At 63.9% G+C, this 20,730-nt stretch overlaps 4 protein-coding genes across 8 annotated transcripts; all 4 read right to left on the bottom strand.

Moving 5' to 3' along the window:
- Positions 1-435: 435 nt before the first annotated feature.
- On the bottom strand, positions 436-5,736 carry WAS (WASP actin nucleation promoting factor). The gene is made up of 13 exons (XM_085215366.1): positions 5,642-5,736; positions 4,788-5,022; positions 3,450-3,596; positions 3,138-3,224; positions 2,335-2,431; positions 2,224-2,262; positions 2,071-2,121; positions 1,807-1,969; positions 1,649-1,691; positions 1,404-1,557; positions 962-1,290; positions 656-761; positions 436-575 (listed from the first exon to the last, which is right to left on the bottom strand). The coding sequence occupies exons 1-13, from the start codon at positions 5,734-5,736 to the stop codon at positions 526-528; spliced, it is 1,596 nt and encodes a 531-aa protein (XP_085071492.1). The 3' UTR covers positions 436-525.
- On the bottom strand, positions 5,322-10,730 carry TBC1D25 (TBC1 domain family member 25). Of its 2 annotated transcripts, XM_085215348.1 has the most exons (6): positions 10,444-10,730; positions 10,150-10,259; positions 9,929-10,080; positions 9,717-9,850; positions 9,023-9,238; positions 5,322-8,477 (listed from the first exon to the last, which is right to left on the bottom strand). In XM_085215348.1, the coding sequence occupies exons 1-6, from the start codon at positions 10,507-10,509 to the stop codon at positions 6,564-6,566; spliced, it is 2,592 nt and encodes an 863-aa protein (XP_085071474.1). In that variant the 5' UTR covers positions 10,510-10,730; the 3' UTR covers positions 5,322-6,563. The 2 variants fall into 2 exon arrangements, with proteins under 2 accessions (XP_085071474.1, XP_085071473.1); XM_085215347.1 differs by lacking the exon at positions 10,444-10,730 and having other exon boundaries at positions 10,150-10,421.
- A 72-nt stretch (positions 10,731-10,802) lies between these two features.
- Positions 10,803-16,437, bottom strand: GRIPAP1 (GRIP1 associated protein 1). Of its 2 annotated transcripts, XM_085215349.1 has the most exons (22): positions 16,306-16,437; positions 16,153-16,219; positions 15,987-16,048; positions 15,835-15,861; positions 15,218-15,325; positions 14,959-15,112; positions 14,777-14,874; positions 14,437-14,472; positions 14,316-14,347; positions 14,189-14,236; positions 14,020-14,098; positions 13,837-13,929; positions 13,610-13,702; positions 13,253-13,330; positions 13,033-13,119; positions 12,653-12,709; positions 12,437-12,536; positions 12,189-12,298; positions 11,973-12,107; positions 11,419-11,512; positions 11,209-11,336; positions 10,803-11,044 (listed from the first exon to the last, which is right to left on the bottom strand). In XM_085215349.1, exons 1-22 carry the CDS (start codon positions 16,408-16,410, stop codon positions 10,985-10,987), a joined length of 1,851 nt encoding a protein of 616 aa, XP_085071475.1. In that variant the 5' UTR covers positions 16,411-16,437; the 3' UTR covers positions 10,803-10,984. The 2 variants fall into 2 exon arrangements, with proteins under 2 accessions (XP_085071475.1, XP_085071477.1); XM_085215351.1 differs by lacking the exon at positions 11,209-11,336.
- LOC104916862 (transcription factor E3-like) lies at positions 16,428-20,728 on the bottom strand. Of its 3 annotated transcripts, XR_014880813.1 has the most exons (11): positions 20,246-20,728; positions 19,896-20,060; positions 19,566-19,785; positions 19,002-19,202; positions 18,755-18,850; positions 18,511-18,610; positions 18,098-18,154; positions 17,905-17,980; positions 17,662-17,809; positions 16,820-17,233; positions 16,428-16,566 (listed from the first exon to the last, which is right to left on the bottom strand). XR_014880813.1 is itself a non-coding variant. In XM_085215355.1 (10 exons), exons 1-10 carry the CDS (start codon positions 20,350-20,352, stop codon positions 16,525-16,527), a joined length of 1,212 nt encoding a protein of 403 aa, XP_085071481.1. In that variant the 5' UTR covers positions 20,353-20,726; the 3' UTR covers positions 16,431-16,524. The 3 variants fall into 3 exon arrangements, 2 of the variants coding, with proteins under 2 accessions (XP_085071481.1, XP_085071480.1); XM_085215355.1 differs by lacking the exon at positions 16,820-17,233 and having other exon boundaries at positions 16,431-16,566; positions 20,246-20,726; XM_085215354.1 differs by lacking the exon at positions 16,428-16,566 and having other exon boundaries at positions 16,586-17,233; positions 20,246-20,727.
- Between the last annotated feature and the right edge of the window lie 2 nt (positions 20,729-20,730).

Here is a 20,730-nt window from a genome sequence, read left to right as displayed (position 1 = left end):
CGTTTCCGCCCGACAGGCAGCGCGCCTCTTTCACCGCCCCCGCCTCCTCAACCGCGCGCTGATTGGCTCTTTGGCCCGCCTAATTTACATCTTCCCCGTCGGCCCCTGCGGCGGCCGGAGTTTCCCCTAAAAATGCCTTTTTCTCCCCATTTTCCGAGCTCTGTCGCTCCGCAGCGCTGCCCTTAGCGGGGATCGCCTTTCTTATGCCGCCGCGCGCTGCTCTTTGCGCGCACCGCAGCCTCAATGAGTTCCTCGGGGCTGCGCGGTGGATTCTGGGAGCCTTTCGCCTTTAACTGCCGCTCATAAGCACTTGTTGTTAATTAGCTTTACACCTATCATCCATCGATTAACTGGGCTGAGGCCGTGAACCCTCCTTACGCCAATTAACGACGCTCAATCCCTCCTAGAGCTCATTAACGGGCACTGCTGCGATAATTAATCGCTCATCCGCCGCCGTTTATTTCCAATTGGGGATCGGGCGGAGGGCGCAAAGCGCTGCGGCCGCCAGGGGGCGCTGCGGAGCCGTCATTCATCCCATTCGTCCTCGTCGTCCTCGTCGCCGTCCTCTCCTTCGTCTGTGGGGGGCGGTGGGAGTCAGGGGGGGCACCGCCGTGATTTGGGGGGGAGGGGGGGAGGTGGGATTTCAGTGTCTCACCTGAGGAGTGAATGACGCGGCTCCGCTTCTGCATCACATCCATCAGAGCGCCCACCAGCCCTCCCGCCGCCCCCCCCCCAGCGCCGCCCTCGGGGGCTTCGGGGGTCTGCGGGATGGAGGGGAGGTTGGTCAGAGCTGAGCCCGCAGAGACCCGGACCCCAACCAACCCCATTGCAACGGCCGGGCATCGCCCGATGCCGTGGAATCGAAGCCCGGGTGCCCCCACCTCCACCTTTGTGCCCCTCAGGGCATTACGGCCCCCCCACCCCCCCGTGCCGACCCCCGGGCACCGCAGCCCCTCCCCACCTTGTTCAGCGTCACGCCCTGCCGGATCTGATCCAGGAGTGCCCCCCGCGATCCAGGAGGGCCTCCCACCACGGAGGGGCTCCCGCTGGGGGGGGGCAGCGGTGGGGGCGGAGGAGGCGGAGCCACAGAGGCGGCGGCAGACGGAGGGGCGGAGCCTCGCGGAGGGGGCGGAGCCACGGGCCGAGGGGCGGAAGCCGGGCCGGGCCCCCCACGTGGAGGGGGTGGAGGACCCCCAGACGGTGGGGGGGGAGGCAGCGACCCGCCGCGAGCCCGTGGGGGTCCGGAGGGAGGAGGAGGAGGAGGTGGGGTACCACCTCTGCCTTGCGGGCCTGCAAGGAGAGGCGTCAATGGCGGTGTTAATGGTGTCGTGGGCACCCACGGGGTGGGTCTGTAGGCGTCGGTGTCCCCATGGAGCTCTGTGGGGGGGCTCCGCGTGGCTCACCCTGGCGCCGCATCTCCTCCTTGACGGCCTGCAGCCCCCCCTGCCCCTCGATGAAGTCGTAGATGAGGCGCGAGGTCTCAGCGTCTGCCAGCTGCGCCTCACTGATGCCAGCGCGTGCGAACAGAGCCCGCAGGTCAGGGTCCAGCGCTGCTGTCTGCACCCACACAGACCTTTAGGACCCCTGTGCTCCACGTGAGGGGTTCCTCACAACCCCCACCCCACACACACACACAGCCCATACATACATCAAAGCCATTGGCGGGATCCCAACCGATGTGGCCGACGTGCCTGGGGGACAGAGGGGACTCAGAAGTGCTTCACATCTCCCCCAGCCCCACGTTTTCCCCCTTCCACGTGTCCACATATCATCCCAGCAGCCCCACATCGCCCTCCCCGTACTCACTTGAAGCCAGACGGGGCTCCGATGTCGGCCTTGGAGATTTTCTTGCGGCCCTTCTTGCGCTCACTGCCCGCCGTGGGGCTTCCTGCTGTGGGGCCGGGCAGCCCTCGGTAGCGGGAGGCTGTGATGTCAGGGTTGGCGATGGGCACAGCTGGCAACGATGGCGCTGCAGGAGTAGCAGAGGGGGTTTGCGGGTTTGGGGGGCCCCTTCAAGGGTAAAAAAACCTATGGGATAGGAAGTCTCCAAGCTATGGGGCAGGCACTCACCACTGCCGTCCATAGGGGCCGGCGGAGGGCGGGGAAGGCTCCCACGACGCTCTGCATTGGAGGGGATCAGCGTGCACTCCGTGCCCCCCTCCCATGCTCCTGTGCCCCCCACCCCAACCCCGCTCCCCAGCCTACACGAGGGGTGGGACTCACCATCACCAGGAGGCGGCGGGGGTGGGAGCTGCCGGGTCTCTGTAGGGAGAGGGGTTGAGCAGAATGCGGTGGAGCCCCGGGGCTCTGCATCCCCCCCCCCTATTTACTCACCTGCCCGCTGCTGGCGCCGCCGCAGCCTCTCCTGCACCAGCTTCTCGAAGGCGGCCGCCTCAGCCTCGTCCGCGAAGTTCAGTCCAGCCTGGCCCTCCTGTGAGGCCCCGCCCCCTGCGCTTTAGCCCCTCCCACAGCCAGCAGGTCCCACACACCGACCACCTCTTAACGCCTTGAGTCCCACCCACCCACCTTTAGCACCACCTGCATGCCCGCAGCGCTGCCCATACACGGTTAGCCCCGCCCACAGCCCCATTAGCCCCGCCCATATCATCTTAGCCCCGCCCACATCCATATTGCCCCACCCACATATGTTTATGCCCACCCACAAGGCCTCGGCCCCGCCCATAACCTCTTTGTCCCGCCCACACCCCTTTAACCCCGCCCACAGAAATTTAACCCCTCCCATGTTCTCTTAGCCCCACCCACAACCACAAAGTCCGGCCCACAGCCCCTTAACCCCGCCCAGATCATCTTAGCCCTTCCCATATCTCTTAGCCCCACCCACAGCCATATCGCCCCCATATGTTTAGCCCCGCCCACAAGGATTTGGCCCCGCCCACAGCCCCTTAACCCCCGCCCGTGTCCTCTTAGCACCGCCCACACCTCCTTATCCCCGCCCACAGCCATATCATCCCACCCACGTATGTTTAGCCCCGCCCAAAAGGCATCGGCCCCGCCTACAACCCCATAGCCCCGCCCACAACCCCTTAACCCCACCCAGATCCTCTTAGCCTCCCACACCTCCTAGCCCCGCCCCCTGCCCGTAGCCCCGCCCCTCGCCCGTAGCCCCGCCCCCTCACCTCGCAGCTCAAGGTGTGGAAGAAGGGCCTTGCAGCTCCGTACCCCATCTGTGCCTGCAGCTCCTGCTCCCACAACAGGCGCCCGGCCTGGGGGGGGGGGATGTGGGGGGCACAGCCGCAGCTCAGCCCCCCTACAAACACCCCCCACTCCTCAGCCCCCCCCACAAATAGGCCTCCCTCCCTCCGCTGCCCCAGGAACGGCCGCCACGACGCAGCGCCCCAAAATGAGACCCCACCCCAAATAGCGACAGCCCCGCACACAGCACAGGGTCTGAGTGCCCCCCTCCCCAACCCCCCCCCCCCCCGACTCACCCTCAGCCCGTACAGACGGATGAAGTAGGAGCGCCGGCTGCTGTCCCTCACCAGGCAGGCGACGCCGCAGCACCGCTTGGCCCAGGACCCCCCCGCGCCCCCCCCCGGCTCTGCCAGCACCAGCTGCACCACGGCCGTCGCCAGGGTCTGAGGAAGGGATGAGTGGGGATGGCGGATCCCACAGACACCCCCAGTGACCCCCCCAGTGAGCGTAGGACCCCCTCCCCATCCCCATCCCACCACCACAAAGGACCCCAAAACCCACAGACCCCCCCCCAGTGAGCATAGGACCCCTTCCCCATCCCCATCCCACCACAAAGGACCCCAGAAACCCACAGACCCCCCCCAGTGAGCATAGGACCCCCTCCCCATCCCCATCCCACCACCACAAAGAACCCCAGAAACCCACAGACCCCCTCCCAGTGAGCATAGGACCCCCTCCCCATCCCCATCCCCATCCCCATCCCACCACCACAAAGGACCCCAGAAACCCACAGACCCCCCCCCAGTGAGCGTAGGACCCCCTCCCCATCCTCATCCCCATCCCCATCCCACCACCACAAAGGACCCCAGAAACCCACAGACCCCCCCCCAGTGAGCGTAGGACCCCCTCCCCTCCCCATCCCACCACCACAAAGAACCCCAGAAACCCACAGACCCCCTCCCAGTGAGCATAGGACCCCCTCCCCATCCCCATCTCCATCCCACCACCACAAAGGACCCCAGAAACCCACAGACCCCCCCCAGTGAGCGTAGGACCCCCTCCCCATCCCCATCCCCATCCCACCACCACAAAGGACCCCAGAAACCCACAGACCCCTCCCAGTGAGCGTAGGACCCCCTCCCCATCCTCATCCCCATCCCCATCCCACCACCACAAAGGACCCCAAAACCCACAGACCCCCCCCCAGTGAGCGTAGGACCCCCTCTCCATCCCCATCCCACCACCACAAAGGACCCCAGAAACCCACAGACCCACCCCAGTGAGCATAGGACCCCCCTCCCCCTCCCCATCCCACCACCACAAAGAACCCCAGAAACCCACAAGTCCCAGCCAGGATTTCCATGTGAGATCCCCCCCATACCTGTAAGCACCATTAACATCCCCCCAATAACCCTAACCCCCCCTCCGGGACCCTCTTACCCCCCCCAGGACCCTCTCAGCCCCCCCAGGATCCCTTAAGTCCCCCCCACTCCCAGCACCGCTGGACCCTCTTAGCTCCCTTGGAATCCAAGAACCCCACCGGACCCCCCCTTGGGACTCCTCACACCCCATAAGTCCCCCCACGGGATCCCCAAGGCCCCCCCTACACCCCACAGGGCCCCCCATCCCCTCACCACACATTTCCGGCCCAGCAGCTCAAACAGTTGCAGGTTTTCCTGCTGTTGCAGCAGCTCCGACCCAACGTTCTCAGCTGCTGGGGCAGCCCCCCGCCCCCCCCGGCTCATCGTGGCACCCCCCCAATTCCCGGGACCCCCCCCCAGCACCCTCTCCACCCCTGGGGCCTTCGCTGGGTCCTCTTCCACCCGGAAGCACCCCGAGCCCCGCGGCCGCGGGGACGTCACCTCCGGCCTGGGAGGGGAACTGGGGCGACTGGGAGGAACTGGGAGGCTCAGAGCGGGGGTGGCAGAACGGCCCCCTCTCCCCCCGGGGACCCCCACATCTCCCCTCCCCCTCTTATCCCACATCAGCAACCACGACCCCTTCCCAGTCCATACTGGGGCATTTCCAGTCCGTAATGGGACTGGAGCTCCTTTCCCCTCCCTGTACAGACCGGGATCCCAACCACCATCCCCAGTTTGTACTGGGAGGGTCTCACGCTGAAGCCCCCTTCCCACCCCCGGTCCATACAGGAGCCCTCTGGTCCACACTGCAATCCACAGCCCACGGCTGCCAGGCCTCAGCTTTATTTGTGCCATCGGTGCCCCATAGCGGGGGGAGGGGGGGACAATAAATAAGGCGGGACAAAAGGCACCTGGGGACAGGAACTGGTGTGTACTGGTCCGTACTGGGAGAACTCACAGATGAGATCCCAGCTGGGAAGCCCAGCTGGTCTGTACTGGTCCTTACTGGGAAGACACAAGGCCACGCAGGTGAGAAGATCCCGGGCACGACGCTGTACTGGTCTGTACTGGTCTTTACTGGGATGATGCAAGGCCTCGCAGACGGAGTTCCAGTTGAGCTGCCATACTGGTCTGTGCTGATCCGTGCTGGGGGGCCGAAGGCCGCGCGGATGTTGGTGCAGTGATCCCAGTTGGGAAGCAGTACTGGTCCATACTGGTCCATACTGGTCCAACTCAGGGCAGCTCCCAGCTGGGACGCTGTAGTGCTTTGTACTGGGAGGCACTGGGCTACGCTGGGCTCTGTGGCCACTCCGTGGGATGTGGGGAGAGCTGGGGGGCCTCTGCATCCACAGGGGTTCTGTAGGGTCCCCATATGAACCCAGGCATCTCCATGGGGTCTCCATGGGGTCCCAGTTCCCCATAGGGTCTATCTGGGGTTGCCATATTAACCTCATGAGTCCCTATGGGGGTCTTTATGGGGTCCCACCTCCACCTCCAGCTCCCCAATAGGGTCTACCTGGGGTTGCCATATTAACCTCATGAGTCTCCATGGGGGTCTTTATGGGGTCCCACCTCCATCTCCAGCTCCCCATAGGGTCTATCTGGGGTTGCCATATTAACCTCATGAGTCCCTATGGGGGTCTTTAAGGGGTCCCACCTTCATCTCCAGCTCCCCATAGGGCCTATATGGGGTTGCCATATTAACCTCATGAGTCTCCATGGGGGTCTTTATGGGGTCCCACCTTCATCTCCAGCTCCCCAATAGGGTCTATATGGGGTTGCCATATTAACCTCATGAGTCCCCATGGGCGTCTTTACGGGGTCCCACCTCCATCTCCAGCTCCCCAATAGGATCTATACGGGGTTGCTCCCCATAGGGTCTATACGGGGTTGCTCCCCACGAGCTCTATCCGAGGCTGCCATATTAACCTAAAGACCCCCCATGGGGTCTTTATGGGGTCCCACACCAACTCAGCACTCCCACCTCAGCCTACAACCCCCGTCGGGTTCCCCCCCCCCTCACCCGCCAACTCCCCCATGGGGTCCCCCCTACCCACGCGTGGGGCTCCCCGGAGCCGCTCCCCCCCAGCCCTCCAGGTAGCGGGCGAAGAGCCCCTTGGCCCTGCGCAGGACGCGGGGCAGCTGATGCCTCCTGACCAGTCGGTCGAAATGCATGGCGACCTCGTTGTAGTCCCCGGCCCGCGCCATCACCGCCTCCCGCTGCTCCAGCAGCATGGCCAGGCACACGAACAGCAGGAAGGGATTCCCCTGGCCCAGCTCTGCTGGCGGCGGCAGCGGTGCCCCGTCGTCCTCCACGCCCACCTCTTCTTCCTCCGAGGAAGAGGAGGAGGACGAGGAGGAAGAGGAGGACCACGAGTCCTCCCAAGCCCAGCCTCCTGCCCACGGATCCTCCGGGGCATCGGCGGCCGTGTTGAATACGGTGGGATTCGCATCCACAGCCGCAGGGTCGCTGTGTGGGTCTGTGGGGTCGTCACGTACCTCTGTGGGATCTTCGCCGGGCTCCCCAGCAATGGTGGTGCCTTCACTGACCTCTTTGGGGTCTTCACCGACCTCTCCAGGGTCACTACTGACCTCTTTGGGGTCTTCACCAAACTCTTTGGCAGCGCTGGGGTCCTCGCCGACCCATTTGGCGACTTCACCAATCCCTTTAGGGTCCCCTCTGACCTCTTTGGGAGTTTTATCATCTTTGATAACCTTCGTGGGATCTTCGCCGACCTCTTTGGTATCGCTGAGATCCCCGCCAGCCTCTCTGGGCTCTTCACAAACTTCCTTTTGGATGCTGGAGCTCCTGCCGGCCCCTCTGAGCTCCCCGCTCATCTCCCTGCAGTCGCCACCGACCTCACTGGGGTTCCCCCCGACCTCCTTTGGGGTCTGCGCCGCTTTGGAGACGCTCAGACCTTCAGAGCCGCTCTTTGTGCCGATGTCTTCGAGGCTCTCAGGGCCTCCAACGCCTCCCCTGCAGCCCTTGAGATCTGCTGAGATCGCTTTGCTGTTCTCACGAGCCTTCCCAGAGACGTCGGCTTGGGCACAAACCTCTGGAGCGGAAACATCTGCGAGCTTCTTCAGGACAGCAAAACATTCCCTACTGATTTTGGGATCCTCCAGTCCATCATTTTTGCATGTGTTGGAACCACAGACGACGGGCTCCGATCCCTCAGCCTTCAGTTTGTCCTCGGAGCTGCCGGGACCCTCCTGGACGCCCCCTCCCCGCTTCTCCCTCCGGCGCCGGGGAGGCCGAGGCCGCATCCCCCTCCTCTCCCGCAGCCCCCTCCGTGCCCTGCGTGCCCCCAGGGGCGCTCCCAGCAGCGGGATCCCCTCGGGGGGCGGCGGTGGGGCGGGCGGCAGGGAACTCCAGGTGATCTCCAGCACCCGCAGCGCGTCCTCGAAGGCAAACTCGCGCTTCAGCTCCAGCAGCAGCCAACGGTAACAGAAGAGCAAATCGTGGGCGCCGCGGGCGGCCAGGAAGGCCCAGAAGGGCGGATCCGCACGACGCAGCAACCGCCTCAGGTGGGAAAAAGCTCGGGCCAAACCTCGGCCCCCAGGGCGGAAGCGCGGCCCCAAACGCCGCATTAAGGAGCAGAAACAGAGGAAGGCCTGGGCCTCGTCGTCCAGCACGGCCAGCAGCGGCGCGGCCACGTCCGACATTCCCTGGCAGTAGGAGAGGCGCGGGTGGCCCAAAGCGAAGGTGGTGAGCAGAGCCTGCAGCGCCGCCAGGTGGGGGTGCCCCTCCTCGGGACCCCCGAAGTAGGGGTGGCCGCGGTCGGTGCGCACCACGTCCTTGCGCACGGCGGCTGCCACCAAGGCCAGCTCTGCCGGGGCCGCCCGCGAGGCCAGCAGGGATTTCAGCGCCGTGTATTCGTCGGCTTTGCGTCGCAGGTGGGCCAGGCGCTCCTGTCCTGACAGCCCGGCGGGGAAAACGTTCAGCAGGTAACGCCACACCACCTTCGGGGAGGGAACAAAGAGGAATTCGAGCAAAAGAAGGCGGATTTGGGGATGAAAAGAGGTGGGTGAGACGGCTCTGAGCCCACCCTGCTATTGAAGGAAAAAACAACAAAGAACTGGGGCAAAAGAACGTGGATTTGGGGACGAAAAAGGATGGCTGAGATGGCTCTGAGCCCACACCACCTTTTGGGGAAGAAACAACAAATAATCAGGGCAAAATAATGCGGATTTGGAAACAACAAGGGGTGGGTGAGACAGCTCTGAGTCCACACCAGCTTTGGAGAAGAAAACAACAAAGAACTGAGGCAAAAGAATGCGGGTTTGGGGACAAAAAGAGGTGAGCGCGAAGGCTCTGAGCCCACACTACCATTTGGGGAACAACAACAAAGAATTGGGGTAAAAGAACACAGATTTGGGGACAACAAGGAGTAGGTGAAACAACTTGGAGCCCACACCACTTTCTGGGGAGGGAACAAGGAGAAATTAGGGCAAAAGAACTCAGATTTGGGGACAACAAGGGGTGAGTGAAACAGCTCTGAGCCCACCTTGCGCAGCCCGGGCTCCACGCCGCCATGGTAGACGTGCAGGCGGAGGTCGTGCGGCCGCAGCAGGCGCCCACCGGGGCCCAGGTAGGAGCGCAGGTCGGCGTCGCTCAGCGGGGCACAAGGTGGAGGGGGGGTGGATGGCGGCGAGGTGGGGGTCTGGGAAGTGCTGTCGGACCAGGCCAAAGCTGCCTGCGCCCGAGCCAACGTCCGGCCCACCTAGAAGGGGAACTGGTGGCACTGGGAGGGACTGGGAGATGTTGGGGAGCGGGTCTATAGACAAAAGAAAGGGGCCAGGGTGTAACTGGGTGGCAATGGGGGAAGTAGAATGGGAGACAGAGCACTAGAGAGGGATTGCAGGGATGCTGAGAGAGGTTTGTGGCACTAGAAAGGGATTAGGAGCGAACTGGGGGGACTGGGGCGATGGGAGAAGACTGTGGGGCAACTGGGAGAGGAATTGGAAATACACAGAAGGACTGGAAGTAAACCAGGAGCCTTGATAGGACATTGAAAGCACTACGGGGACCAACAGTTAATAAAGCACTACTGAGAAAGTTAAAAAGGAAGTGGGAACGTGGGGAACAGGGGCAGAGAAACACCGTAAGTGCTGGCAATAAACAGGGGGGTACAGTGAGATGCTGGGAGGGAGCTGGGGTGCAACTGAGCGGGTTAAGGAGCCGAGGGGTGCGGAGCCCACCTGCGCCCACAGCGCCTGCGTGAAGGGCACAGCAGCGGCCAGCAGAGAGCGGCGCTCGGCCGCGGGGGGCAGAGAAGGCTCAGCAGCCGCCACCTCTCGAGGGCTGATGATGTCCCAGTCCTCCAGCAGCGGGCCTGCGGGTGGGGGGGCAGCGTCAGCGCAAACCTGGGGGCTCTCCACGCACCCCCAGCCCCCCCATTCCTCCTGCTCACAGTCAGCTGCCGGGCGCACATCCAGGCGCAGGCGCAGGGCGGGCCGGGCAGTTGTGAAGGCGGCTGCCAGGTCCCCATCGCTCAGCAGCGGCACGAAGCTCTCCCGGCCCTGAGCGTCGCGGGCTGCGAAGCTGAGGGCGAAGTTCCTCCTCCTGTGGGCACAGCGCGTCAGGCATCGGCCCGGCGCAGGGCTGAGCTGGAGGATAAAGGGCTGCGCTCACCCCTGCAGGTCGAAGGCGCGAGCCAGGATGTGCTGCAGGACGTCCAGCGAGGTGATCTGCGGGTCCACGGCAAACGAGCGGAACTCGGGCGGCTGCGGCCCTTCGGTCTTCTGCGCACAAAATGGCGGCGGCGCCTCAGACCGCGCCGGGCCGCGTTGCCGTGGAGACGTCGCCTCGTCGCTCCCGCGCTCGCCCCTCATTGCCCGGCGCCGTCACGTGACCGACGCCCCCCAACTTCACGTGCCGCTTCCCCTCCCCCCACGTGACCGCCCCGGGCTCGAGCCCCGCCCTCACCTGGACGCGCACGCGCACTACCTCGCACTCCTCGTCCCCGCAGGCCCCGCCCCCCGGGGCCGCCATGGAGGCGGCCTTAGGGCCGCCGCCGCCCGGCGGACGGGTGGGAACGGAGAAGCGTTATACGTCACCGCGCTGACGTCACGGCGCAGGCCCCGCGGCTGTGGAGCGGAGTTCGGGGCGATCCGGAGCGCCGCGCCGAGCGCGTCCCCGTCCTGCGGCCACCGCGGCGGCAACAACATCCGGGTTGCTGCCCGGAAGTGACGTCACAGGGAGGGCACTATGGCAACGCGGCGCAAGCGCGCGCGGATTGGACACCGCCCCGCCCTCCAAGCCCCGCCCCCAATGACGCATCGGCAGCGGATTGGAGCACTTTATTGAGGCGGGGAACGGGGGTCGCATGCTCCGCCCCCTCAAAACGGCAACGCCCCCTTAAAGCGGCCACATCACCGCGGTGGGCCCGAGCAGCAGAACTTTGTACAGCAGCGGGGAGCGGGCGGGGCTTCGGCTGATCCTTCCCATTTGGGGGCGTGGCCGTCACTCACGGCGGAGCTCTCTCATGGCGGAGCCGCGCCAGCTCCTGGGAGAGCATTTCCAGGTCCTGGGGATGGAAAAAGGAGGGGCGGGGTCAATACAAGCCACGCCCCCAACAGACCAAACCCACTTGAAGATGCGAGACCACGCCCATAAGGCCACACAACAGGGCACAGAAAGGCCAAAGCTCCACCCACCCGTAGGCCCCGCCCACCCTTAGACCCCGCCCACCTGGCTCATGTGCAGGTTTTTGGTCAGCTGCTCCTCCAGGAGGTTCTGCAGTTTTTTGTTCATCTCCCGCAGCCCCTCCTCCCCCGGCCCCGCCCCACGCCGGGGGGCAACGGGGGGTCCTGCAGCCTCTGGGATGGGAGGGGTGAGGGGCTGTGCCCGGCCCTGTGGGGGGGATATGGGGGTGGGGGGATATGGGGGTGGGGGGCTCACCCAGCCGGCTGTCCCTGACGAAGCTTTCAATGATGGCGCTCTTCCGGCACAGATCCTCCGCCATGGATGCGCTGCTCACCTCCAAGTGCCGCACCTGGGAGGGGGGTGAGGGGGTCAAACACCCGCCGTGCCTCCCCCCCGTGCCCCCACAATGCTCCTCGTCTCTCCCCCCCTGCCCGCAGTTTGTCCCACTTCTATCCCAGCGCCTCCAATCCCCTTCCAGTACTCCTCCGTTCTCCTACTCCCCACCTGGTGGGACCCCAATTCCCCCCTCCCCCCTTAGCACAGTCCCATTCCATTACCTGAATCCCTTCCCAGCCCCCTCTGCTTGTCCCCACTGCCCCCCAAAACCATCCCAGTATCACCCCACATCCCTTCCTCATCCCTACCATATCCCCCCACCCCAATTCTGCCCCCCCACACCCTTACCCCTGCCAGTTTCCCCATCCCCTTCCTCATATCTTTCCTCCCTAATGACCTCAGTGCCCTCCACTCCCTTACCTCCATCCCCTCAGCCCCCTCTCACCTCCTCCCCCTTAACCCCAGCTCCTCACCTTCTCCTCCAGCAGCCACCTCTCCTGTTGACTCTGGGCCAGACGCTGGAACAGCTCGGCCACCTCCGCTGGTGACAGCCCCCCACCTGCGGGCACCCCTCCACCACTGCCCCCCCCGGGGCTGCCAGACCCCGACTGGGAAACGGAGAAGTGAGAAATTACATAAAATCACATCCAATTGCAGGCCAAGCCCATCTCGTAGTCGCCCCCACCCACCTTCGTGCTGCCAGGGGCGGAGCTCTCCCCTCCCAATGAGGAAACGCTGCTGTTGTCCCCCCCTGGCCCCCGCCCTGGGGAGCCGCTCTCCAGCCCCAACTCCTCCAGCCCTGAAACGGGACGGGTGGGAGAAGTGGACAAAGAAAAGACAATGAGAGCAGGGGACACACAATGCAGCACCCCTTCCTATAGGCTGTGTGCCCCCCTTGGGGGCTTCCCTTTCCCCCTCATCTCCCCCCAACTCTGACCAGAGCGGATGCGGGTTGGGGTCAGCAGCTCCTGCAGCCTCTCCTGCAGGCGGTCAGCACGCCTCCGTTCCAACTGCAGTTGGCGTTTCAGATCCTTCAGCTGTGGGAAAGGGTGTGGGGGGGGGAAAACAGATGGGGGGCAGCCCGTCACCCCCCCGCCCCCGCCTTCCTCCCACCCACATCCCCCCACCCCTCACACCCAGCCTTGGGGCTCACCGCCGCGCTGCCCTTCTTCTCCAGGATGCGCTGCCCGTCCCGGACGTCTTTCAGTTCCTGGGGGGTGGGCAGAAGGGGGTTGGGGTCTGCAGGAGGGAATTTAGGGCCAATACTGGGGTGTTTGGGTCGATAGCGGGGTGTTGCTGCGAACACAGCAACTCTGGGGGACACAGTAATTAATTCTCCAGGGTAAGATTTTGGGGTCCCCAAGACAAAAAACTAGGGAGAGAAATAAATCGGTGTCCTTGTGAAAGATTTGGGGATCCTGGGTGGGATGTTGGGGTTCTGGGTTGGATTTCAGGATCTCCAGACAACACAGTGGGGTCCTGGGAAGGAGAAGAGGGATTCTTTTTAGGGACGAGGGACAAACAGTACTGCACCTGGCGCAGCGCCCGGCCCTCGGCCTCCTGCAGCTCCCGCTGCCGCTCTGCATCCCCCAGCAACGCCCGCAGCTCCCCAACACGGCCCTGGGGACAGCAGAGCTCCTATAGGGCCGCCGCAGGGCTCATGCGAGGTCAACTACAGCATCCTACCGAGTCGTTCTGAGGCTCTACAGCACTGCTTCCCACCCCCCACCCCACAGCGTCCCGCAGCTCCCACCTCCAGCTCTGCCCGGTGCTGCTCCCGGTGGGCGCGGGTGGCTGCCATGTGCTCCTGTGCCTGCAGCTCCAGCAGCTCCTGCGGCGGGGACAGGAATTGGAAATGATCATTAAAGGGTTTGGGGGCGGGCAGTGAGGATTTGGGGGCGGGCAGTGAGGATTTGGGGGTATAGCTGGGACGCGTGGTGGTTTCGGGGCGAGGATTTTGGGGCAGGGGGAGCGAAGTTTAAGGGCATGAAAAAAGAACTCGAAAACACAGGGGTTGGAAATGAGAATTTGGAGCGGGGGATGAAGAAGTCGGGGCACAGAGAAAGAATTTGGGGTGGAAAAGATGAGGTTTTGGGGTGGGAGATCTGACCTGTGCCTGCCGCAGGCGCTGCTCTGTGTCCCCCTGTGTGCTCTCAGCTGCTTCCAAGCGCTGCCGCAGCTCCTCCTGCTCCTGGGAGCGCTCCTATGGGGCAGCAGAGGGTGGAGACCCCAAATTCACCACAGGAAACCCCAGATCCAACCCCCCAGGGATCCCAAGGATGGGACATGGAGCACTCAGGACCCCCTCGAACCTCCCCAAAACCCCCTTGGCCCCACCTGGAGCTGAGCCTGAAGGGCATCGTGTCGACTCTGCACCTCCTGCAGCTCCCGGCTGAGCTCCTCACTCTGCTCCCGCAGCCCCTTCTCCACCTGCCCCCACCCCAAAAAAAATCCTATAGGGACTGCGAGGCCACCCAGAGCCCTTATGGAGCCTCCCAACCCCTCCCCAGGACCCCCAACCTGTGCCGCAGCCTCCAGCTCTTCTTGCAGCCGCCTCTTCTGCTCCTGCAGCTCCTGAATTTCCTGCTCTGCCTCTGCCCTGGGGGTGGTCCAGGTTGAGGGAGGAGGGAGAGATGACGGGGTCCCAAGGTTTTCTGGGACCCCTGACCCTCCCCCAGCTCACTTCTACCTCTGCGTGTTGCTCAGCGCCTCTTTTTCTGCCTGGAGCTGCTGCAAACTTGGGTGAAAACAAACAAAAACGGTTCAATCAAACCCAACCCAATGGCACCGTGCCCCCCCAGCCACCCTCCCTTCACCTCTCATCCTTTTTCCTCAGCTCGTCCATCAGCTGCAAGGGAAACAAACCACCTATAAGACTTCAATGAAATCTTTTCAGCTCTCACAATGCCAACAAAACACTTCTCTCTTTTTCCTTACCTCAGCCACCTCTGCCTGCAATCGGGTCAGCTCCTCCTGAGAGGGAGGAAAAGGGAGGAAATGAAGATAAAGCCACTCAGACACCCACAGCCCCTCCCAACAAACCCCATTTTAGCCCCACGTTCCCCCCAGCCCCCACTTCCTTCCCTTTTTGCTCCCTGCAAACTCCTCTTTGTCCCCAATTCTTCCTCCCACAACCTCCGTCTCCATCCTCTCCCTCACCCATTCGCACCCCAAACTTTCCCCAAATCCCCCAAACCTTTCCTCCCTTCTCAAATCCTTCCCCACAGCCCCCCAGTTCCCCTACAGACATCCCCCTACCCCCCACCACCCAACGTACCTCTGCGGTAGAAGCTGGGGGGTCCCCATTGGGGGTGTCCCCACCTCCAGCCCCCCCCTCCTCTGCTCTCTGCAGCTCCTTGGGGGGCTCCTGGGGGGCTGCAGGAAGGAAATCAGACCCAGAACCCACCCCGCAAACATCCTCTCCCCTGCCCAAATCTCTTGGAACCTCCCCCAACTCACCTTCCGTGGGGGCTGGAAGGACCCCCCCGTCGCCATCACCCCTATCCTGGGGGGGTCCCGAAGTACCCAAAGGATCCCTGGGCGGAGGTCCCGGACCCCCCCCATCCCGCAGCCGTTGGTTCTCCTTTTCCAGTCCCTCGATCTGCGCACACAGCTGGAACCCCCACAGCACCCCCGTTAAATGAAACCTTCAAACCACCCCCCAGGTCTGGGGGAGGAGGGCAGGGGAGGGTTCTGGGGGGGGCAGAGGGGGGGTCACCTTGGCCAATTCCCGCAGCAAAGTGCTGTTCTGCAGGCGGAAATCGTCCTCCTGGCTCTGCAGCTTCCCCTGCAGCATCCTCGTCTCCCCCAGCAGTGCCTCCACCTCCTGCCATGGCAGCACCGACCCCGGGGGGGCCCCCCGACTCGTATCCCCTCCCCCCAACTGAGCGATCCCTTTCCCCCCCCCCTCACCTCATAAAAGAAAAGAGAAAACTGAGGGGTCCCCTGAGCAGCCTCATAAGGAACCCCTCGCACACAACCTTGAAGCTGAAAAGCTGCCCCAAAAGCTCCCTGAGGGAAACCTCCCTTCTCCAACAACAGACCCAGGAACCCCCCCCCCCCCATTAAAACCCAGAACCCCCCCTCCCCAATTAAAACCCAAGACTCCCCCCCCCCCTCCCCTTAAAACTTCTCCTTGAATGAAAACCATGCTTGCAAAACCAGACTCCCACAAAACCCCAACAAAAAGGGAACAGCTCAAAAACACCCCGAATGCAGATATTACCACAAAAAAGACCCCCCCTCAAATAAACGAGATCTCCATAAAGAAACGTGGCCTCCACTCCCCTCCCCCCCCCCAACCACCACCCATCTCCACTCACCGCCCTCACTCACCTGAGCCTTCTTACTCTTACTGAGAGCCTAAAAAGCAACAAGAGGGAATAGAAATAAGTAAATAAGGCGTGGTGAAGACCCCCGGGACGTCCCGGTAGGGGCGGGGGGGGGTCGCGGTCCTACAGCTGTGGGGGGGGGGGGAGGGTTCCCACCTTATTGGCTTTGGCCAGATCCTTATCCAACGTCTGCACTTTCTGTCGCAGGCCCGCAAGTTCTGCGATGGGGGGGAGGGGGGCGGTTGGGGCGGGGGGGTTCAGTATCTCAGACCCCCCCCCGAGCCCCTCAGGACCCCCCCGGCCGCCCCCGCCGCCCCTTTACCGGTGCCGCTCCGCCGCAGTTGGTCCGACAGGCGATAATTCTCCGTGCGCAGCTCCAGCAATTGGGCCTTGAGGGGAGGGTCGGTAGGAAGGGGGGGGTCACAGCCGTCCCCATGGCCGCCCCGGACCGACCCAGGACCCCCCCGGCCCCCACCTGCATCCGCTCGAACTCCTCCGCCGACAGCGCCTGCGCCATCTTACGTTCTCCCCCGCACTTCCTCTCCTCCGGAGGCGTAAGCGGAAGTGACGCCAGAACCATAGAGTTTGGAGAGCAGAGAGGCAGCCCGGGAGGGCTGCGGAAAGGAGGGGCTGCGCGGCGGTCCTCCACGGAGGAGTTTGCCCAACTCCGTAGAATTTTGCAGTTTTTCCGCACCTATATTTCTATGTAACTCGCGCTCCTACGTTTACGGGACCCCTGTGAAAACCAGGCGCCGTTTCGTTAATAAATGTTTATTTCCGCCACTTTTTTTTTTTTTTTAAGATTTCCGTAAAAAATTGAGGGGGAAAAAAAACAAACGGGAAGCGGCCCCTTTAAGCGAGGCAGGGCGAGAGGGCGGGGCTTTGCGCCTGAGGGCCCGCCCCCAGGGGAGGAGCCAGGGAGAGGCGGGGCCACGGCGGGTGGGGCCTACCGCCTTAAAGCGGCGATGCCACCTTAAAGGGACACACACCCTTAAAAGACTTTTTTCGTCTTAAAGAGACAGCTCACAAATCCCACCGAAGGACGGAGGTGGAAGGGGCCACGCGAGGGCTCAGGGGTCGTCCTCCATGCTAAGGCTGCTGCGGGGGCTGGAGGTGCAGGAGGGCCCGGGAGAGGCCACGAGGGTCCCGGGGGGGCCCAAGGCCTCAAGCCCCCCGCCCTCATCCATCAGGAGATCATCCAGGCCCCCCCCACCGACCACCCCCAGCCCCAGCGGCAGCTCCAGGTCGTGGGGCAGCGCCAGGTCCAGCAGGCACTGCGGGGCCGGGGGGGGGAAAGGGGGGGCAACGGGGGTCTCCTCCTCGGACCCCCCCGCCTCTGGCAGTGGTGCTGCCGTGGGGGGGCTCAGGGGGAGGCCGTGCAGCTGCGCCTGCAGCTCCAGCTCCTGGAGGGGAGGCGGTGAGCAGTGCAACCCCATAGAGCCCCCTGCCAGCCCCGTAAGGCATCCCAACACCTTTTCACCCACGGTGATTTTTTCCATCCCCAAAATACCGTTCTCAGACCCACCGAAGCCCCCTAACCCCATAAAAAAAGCCCCCTCCCAACCCCTCGGCGACTCTCTCAAGACTCATATCGAACCCACAGCCCCATCGCAACCCACTCATCCCATAGGGAGCCCCTCAACCTCATAGAGACCCCCACAAGACCCTCACCGAAAGACCCCCCCCACCTCTATATAAACTCCCCCACCGCACACAGTAACCTTCTCAAAACCCACCCTGTCCCCCTCCACACCCCATATCGACTCCCAAACCCCACACAGAGACCCCCCCCCTCCCCACCCACCCACACCCCACCCCCACGTCCCCCCACCTGCACACGCAGCTGCAGGCTGCGGTTCGCCTCCTCCAGGCGCTGCTGGTGCAGCTCCAGCTCCCGGGAGCGCTGCGTCTCCTTCTGCAGCTTACGGATGTAATCCACCGACGCTTTCAGGATGGTGCCTTTGTTCCAACGCATCTCCCTGCAGCCCCCCCATCGAGGAAAAAAAACAAAACAAAACTTATTGAGGTGTAAAGGGCGACGGCGGACCCCGGAAATGAGGCGGGCTGCACTCACGGGTCGTTGGATTTGGGGATGAGGGTCCCCAGCTCTTTGATGCGGTCGTTGATGTTGAAACGTCGGCGCCGCTCAACTGCGGGATATTGGGAAGGGCTGGGGGTCAGCGGCACTCCCAGACCGACACGGAGACCCCCAGGCACACAGGGAGACCCCCCCTCCCCCCCCACAAACTGGCAGCCCCTCATCTCACTCAGGTTGTGGTTGTCCTTCTTCTGACGCTCCTTCAGCAGCGCCTTCGCCTCTGTTTCTGGGTGAGGGGGAGCAGAGAGCCATCAGGATCACCCCCCCCCCCCACTGCCCCACAGAAACCCCCCCATCCCACAACCCAAAGAAATCCTTCACCCCACCAGACCCTCCCAAACACTACAGGACGCCCCACATCCTCACACACACACCACAGCACCTCCACCTGCACTCCTCCCAACCCCAAAAGGACCCCTCCCACCCCCAAACCTCTTCCAGCCCTCACAGGGACCCTCCTCCATTCCCCCAGACCCCTCTGTGGGACCACCCAGACTCACCCCTTTACGACACCCACCCCCGAGACCCTTCCAACCCCCCAGAACACCCCACGCCCCCCCTCCTTAAGACCCTCCCCAATACCAGAGAGCTCAGCCTTGACGCAGGGCAGCTCGGCAGGACAGGAGCTGCTGCCCGCCGTGGGGGGGCTGAAGACCTCCAGGAGGGGCGCAGGGGCGGGCATCTGTCAGGGGGCGTGGTCAGCGAGCCGCATTGGCCACGCCCACGCTTCAAGCCACGCCCACACGCGCGGGTGTGAATGGGGAAGGGGGCGTGGCTTGCAACAGGCCCCACCCCCTGCAGCCTTAAAGGGGCAGCGCCGCCATACCGTGCTGGGCAGCGCGGCGCTGTCGGTGGGACCGAAGCTGAGCAGCTCATCGTAGCTGGACTCCAGGCTGATGATCTCATCGATGACGTCATCAATCTGTTGGGGGGGAAGCAGGAACGAGCGATTCCTCACATTCCCAAAATGCTCCAAAAACCATCAGAACCCCTAAAACTTGGAGCACGATCTCTTGGTTCACTTTCCTCCCCCGCCGCTCCCTCCCCCCACAGCACCATAAAACGGCACCCACCTCCTTTTCGGAGCCCGCCCCGATGTGCAGCAGTGCCATGGGGCTATGGGGGGGCGCAGCGGCGGCGGGGGGGGCTGTGGGGGGGGGTGCGGGTGGGCTGGGTGAGCTGCGGCCGCGGGCTGAGCTCAGGTATTGCCGCAGCTGCTGCCGCTGCGCTGCACGGATGTGGTAACGCGTGGGATTCTCCAGGTGGGTCTGAACCTGTGGGGGTGGGGGGGAGAAAAACATCTCTGGAGTCCCCCAAAGACCTGCAGCCCCCCCTCCTCCAATCCCTCCCATCCCAAAACACGTATGGATCCTTGCCAACACCAGCCCTACTCCCCGCCCCACGCCCCCAGTCCAACCCAAATACACCGGGAATCCCGTCCTCCAAACACAACCCCGCCTTTCTCCACCCCACAACGCCCCAAGATCTCCCCAAGACCCCCAACTCCCTCATCCCACAATGCTCCAAGACACCCCTCGTATCTCCCAGCTCCTCCAGATCTCACAATGCTTCCCCCCCCCGCACACACACACACCTCCCCAATCTCCCCCCCCCGACCCACGGTGCTCCCTCCTCACCTTCAGCACCTCGGGGGGCACGTGAGGTGGCGGTGCCCGCTGCGGGGGGGCTCCAACGGCTATGGCAGGTGATGGGCCGGGGGCCTGGGGGGGTGCAGAGGGACCGGGGGGGCCTCCCCCACCTCTTTCTCTGCGCTCTTGCTCCTGTGCCTGTGCCCGCATCAGCTGCTGTCGCAGCAGCACCCGTGAAGAGGGAGGAGCCGGGGGGGCCGCAGCCGTGCTGGGGCACGAGGGGAGTTAATGGGGGGCTGCAGGGTGCCATAGAAATACAGGGTGGGGGGGATTGTTGGGTGTTTTCTTGTTTGTTTGTTTGCTTTGTTTTCTTTTTACCTGTGGGGCAGCGGTTGGCTCTTCAGGCTGTAGAAAGGACCGGGGGGGTCCCCAGGTGGGGGTTCACCGGGGGCTGCTTTCCCGTTGTCTGCACCTCCTCCACCTCCGGCTGGGTCCCACTCGATGTCGGCCACGATGCCGGATTCGGGCAGCACGGAGCTGACGCTGGATGATGGACAAATTGCCCCCCATTGCTGCTCCCACAGCCCCCCCCCCGGCCCACAAAAGAAGCACAGCGCTTACCGCCCCCCCATATCCCCGAGACCCCCCCCCCCCAGGATCCCCCCCTCCTCGACTCCCCCCCGTATCTCTGAGCCCTGACCTCCCCCCAATAGCACGCACCCCCTTACCTCACCACCTGCAGACTGTCGGGGGCCCGCGGCCCCTCCAGCAGCACGTACACCGTGGGTCGGCCCGGGGGAGGCACAGGGGTCCCTTCAGCTGCTCCGCGGGACATGGTCCCCCCCCCCCCAAAAAAAAACCTCCCTGGGTGTCTGAAAGATGAGCGGGAAGCTCCTTCGGGGACGGAGCGTCGAGGACCTGCGGGTTTCCTACGGGGCTGCTGGCGTTCTGTAGGGCTGGGGGCGTTGATGCGGTGCTGGGGGGGCTCCTGGAGGACCGGGGGGGTCCCGCAGGCCTCCAATGTGGCTGCTGTCGCTGCTGTGGGCCTGGCGCGGGGCTCGGGACGCTGCTGTGGGGCTGCTTTAGGGCCGAGAGGGCTTACAGACAGCTGCTATGGGGCTCGCAGCGTCTCTATGGGGCCGGAGGGGGGGGTGGTCCCAGGACCCCGTCGGGGGGCTGCTGGGCTGGGACAGGAAGTGGAGGCTGACCGGAA

The sequence above is a fragment of the Meleagris gallopavo genome, unplaced genomic scaffold (assembly GCF_905368555.1).
Source record: "Meleagris gallopavo unplaced genomic scaffold, MGAL_WU_HG_1.1 scaffold_20, whole genome shotgun sequence".
Classification (NCBI taxonomy): Eukaryota; Metazoa; Chordata; class Aves; order Galliformes; family Phasianidae; genus Meleagris; species Meleagris gallopavo.
This window is presented reverse-complemented; position numbering and strand designations above follow the sequence as displayed.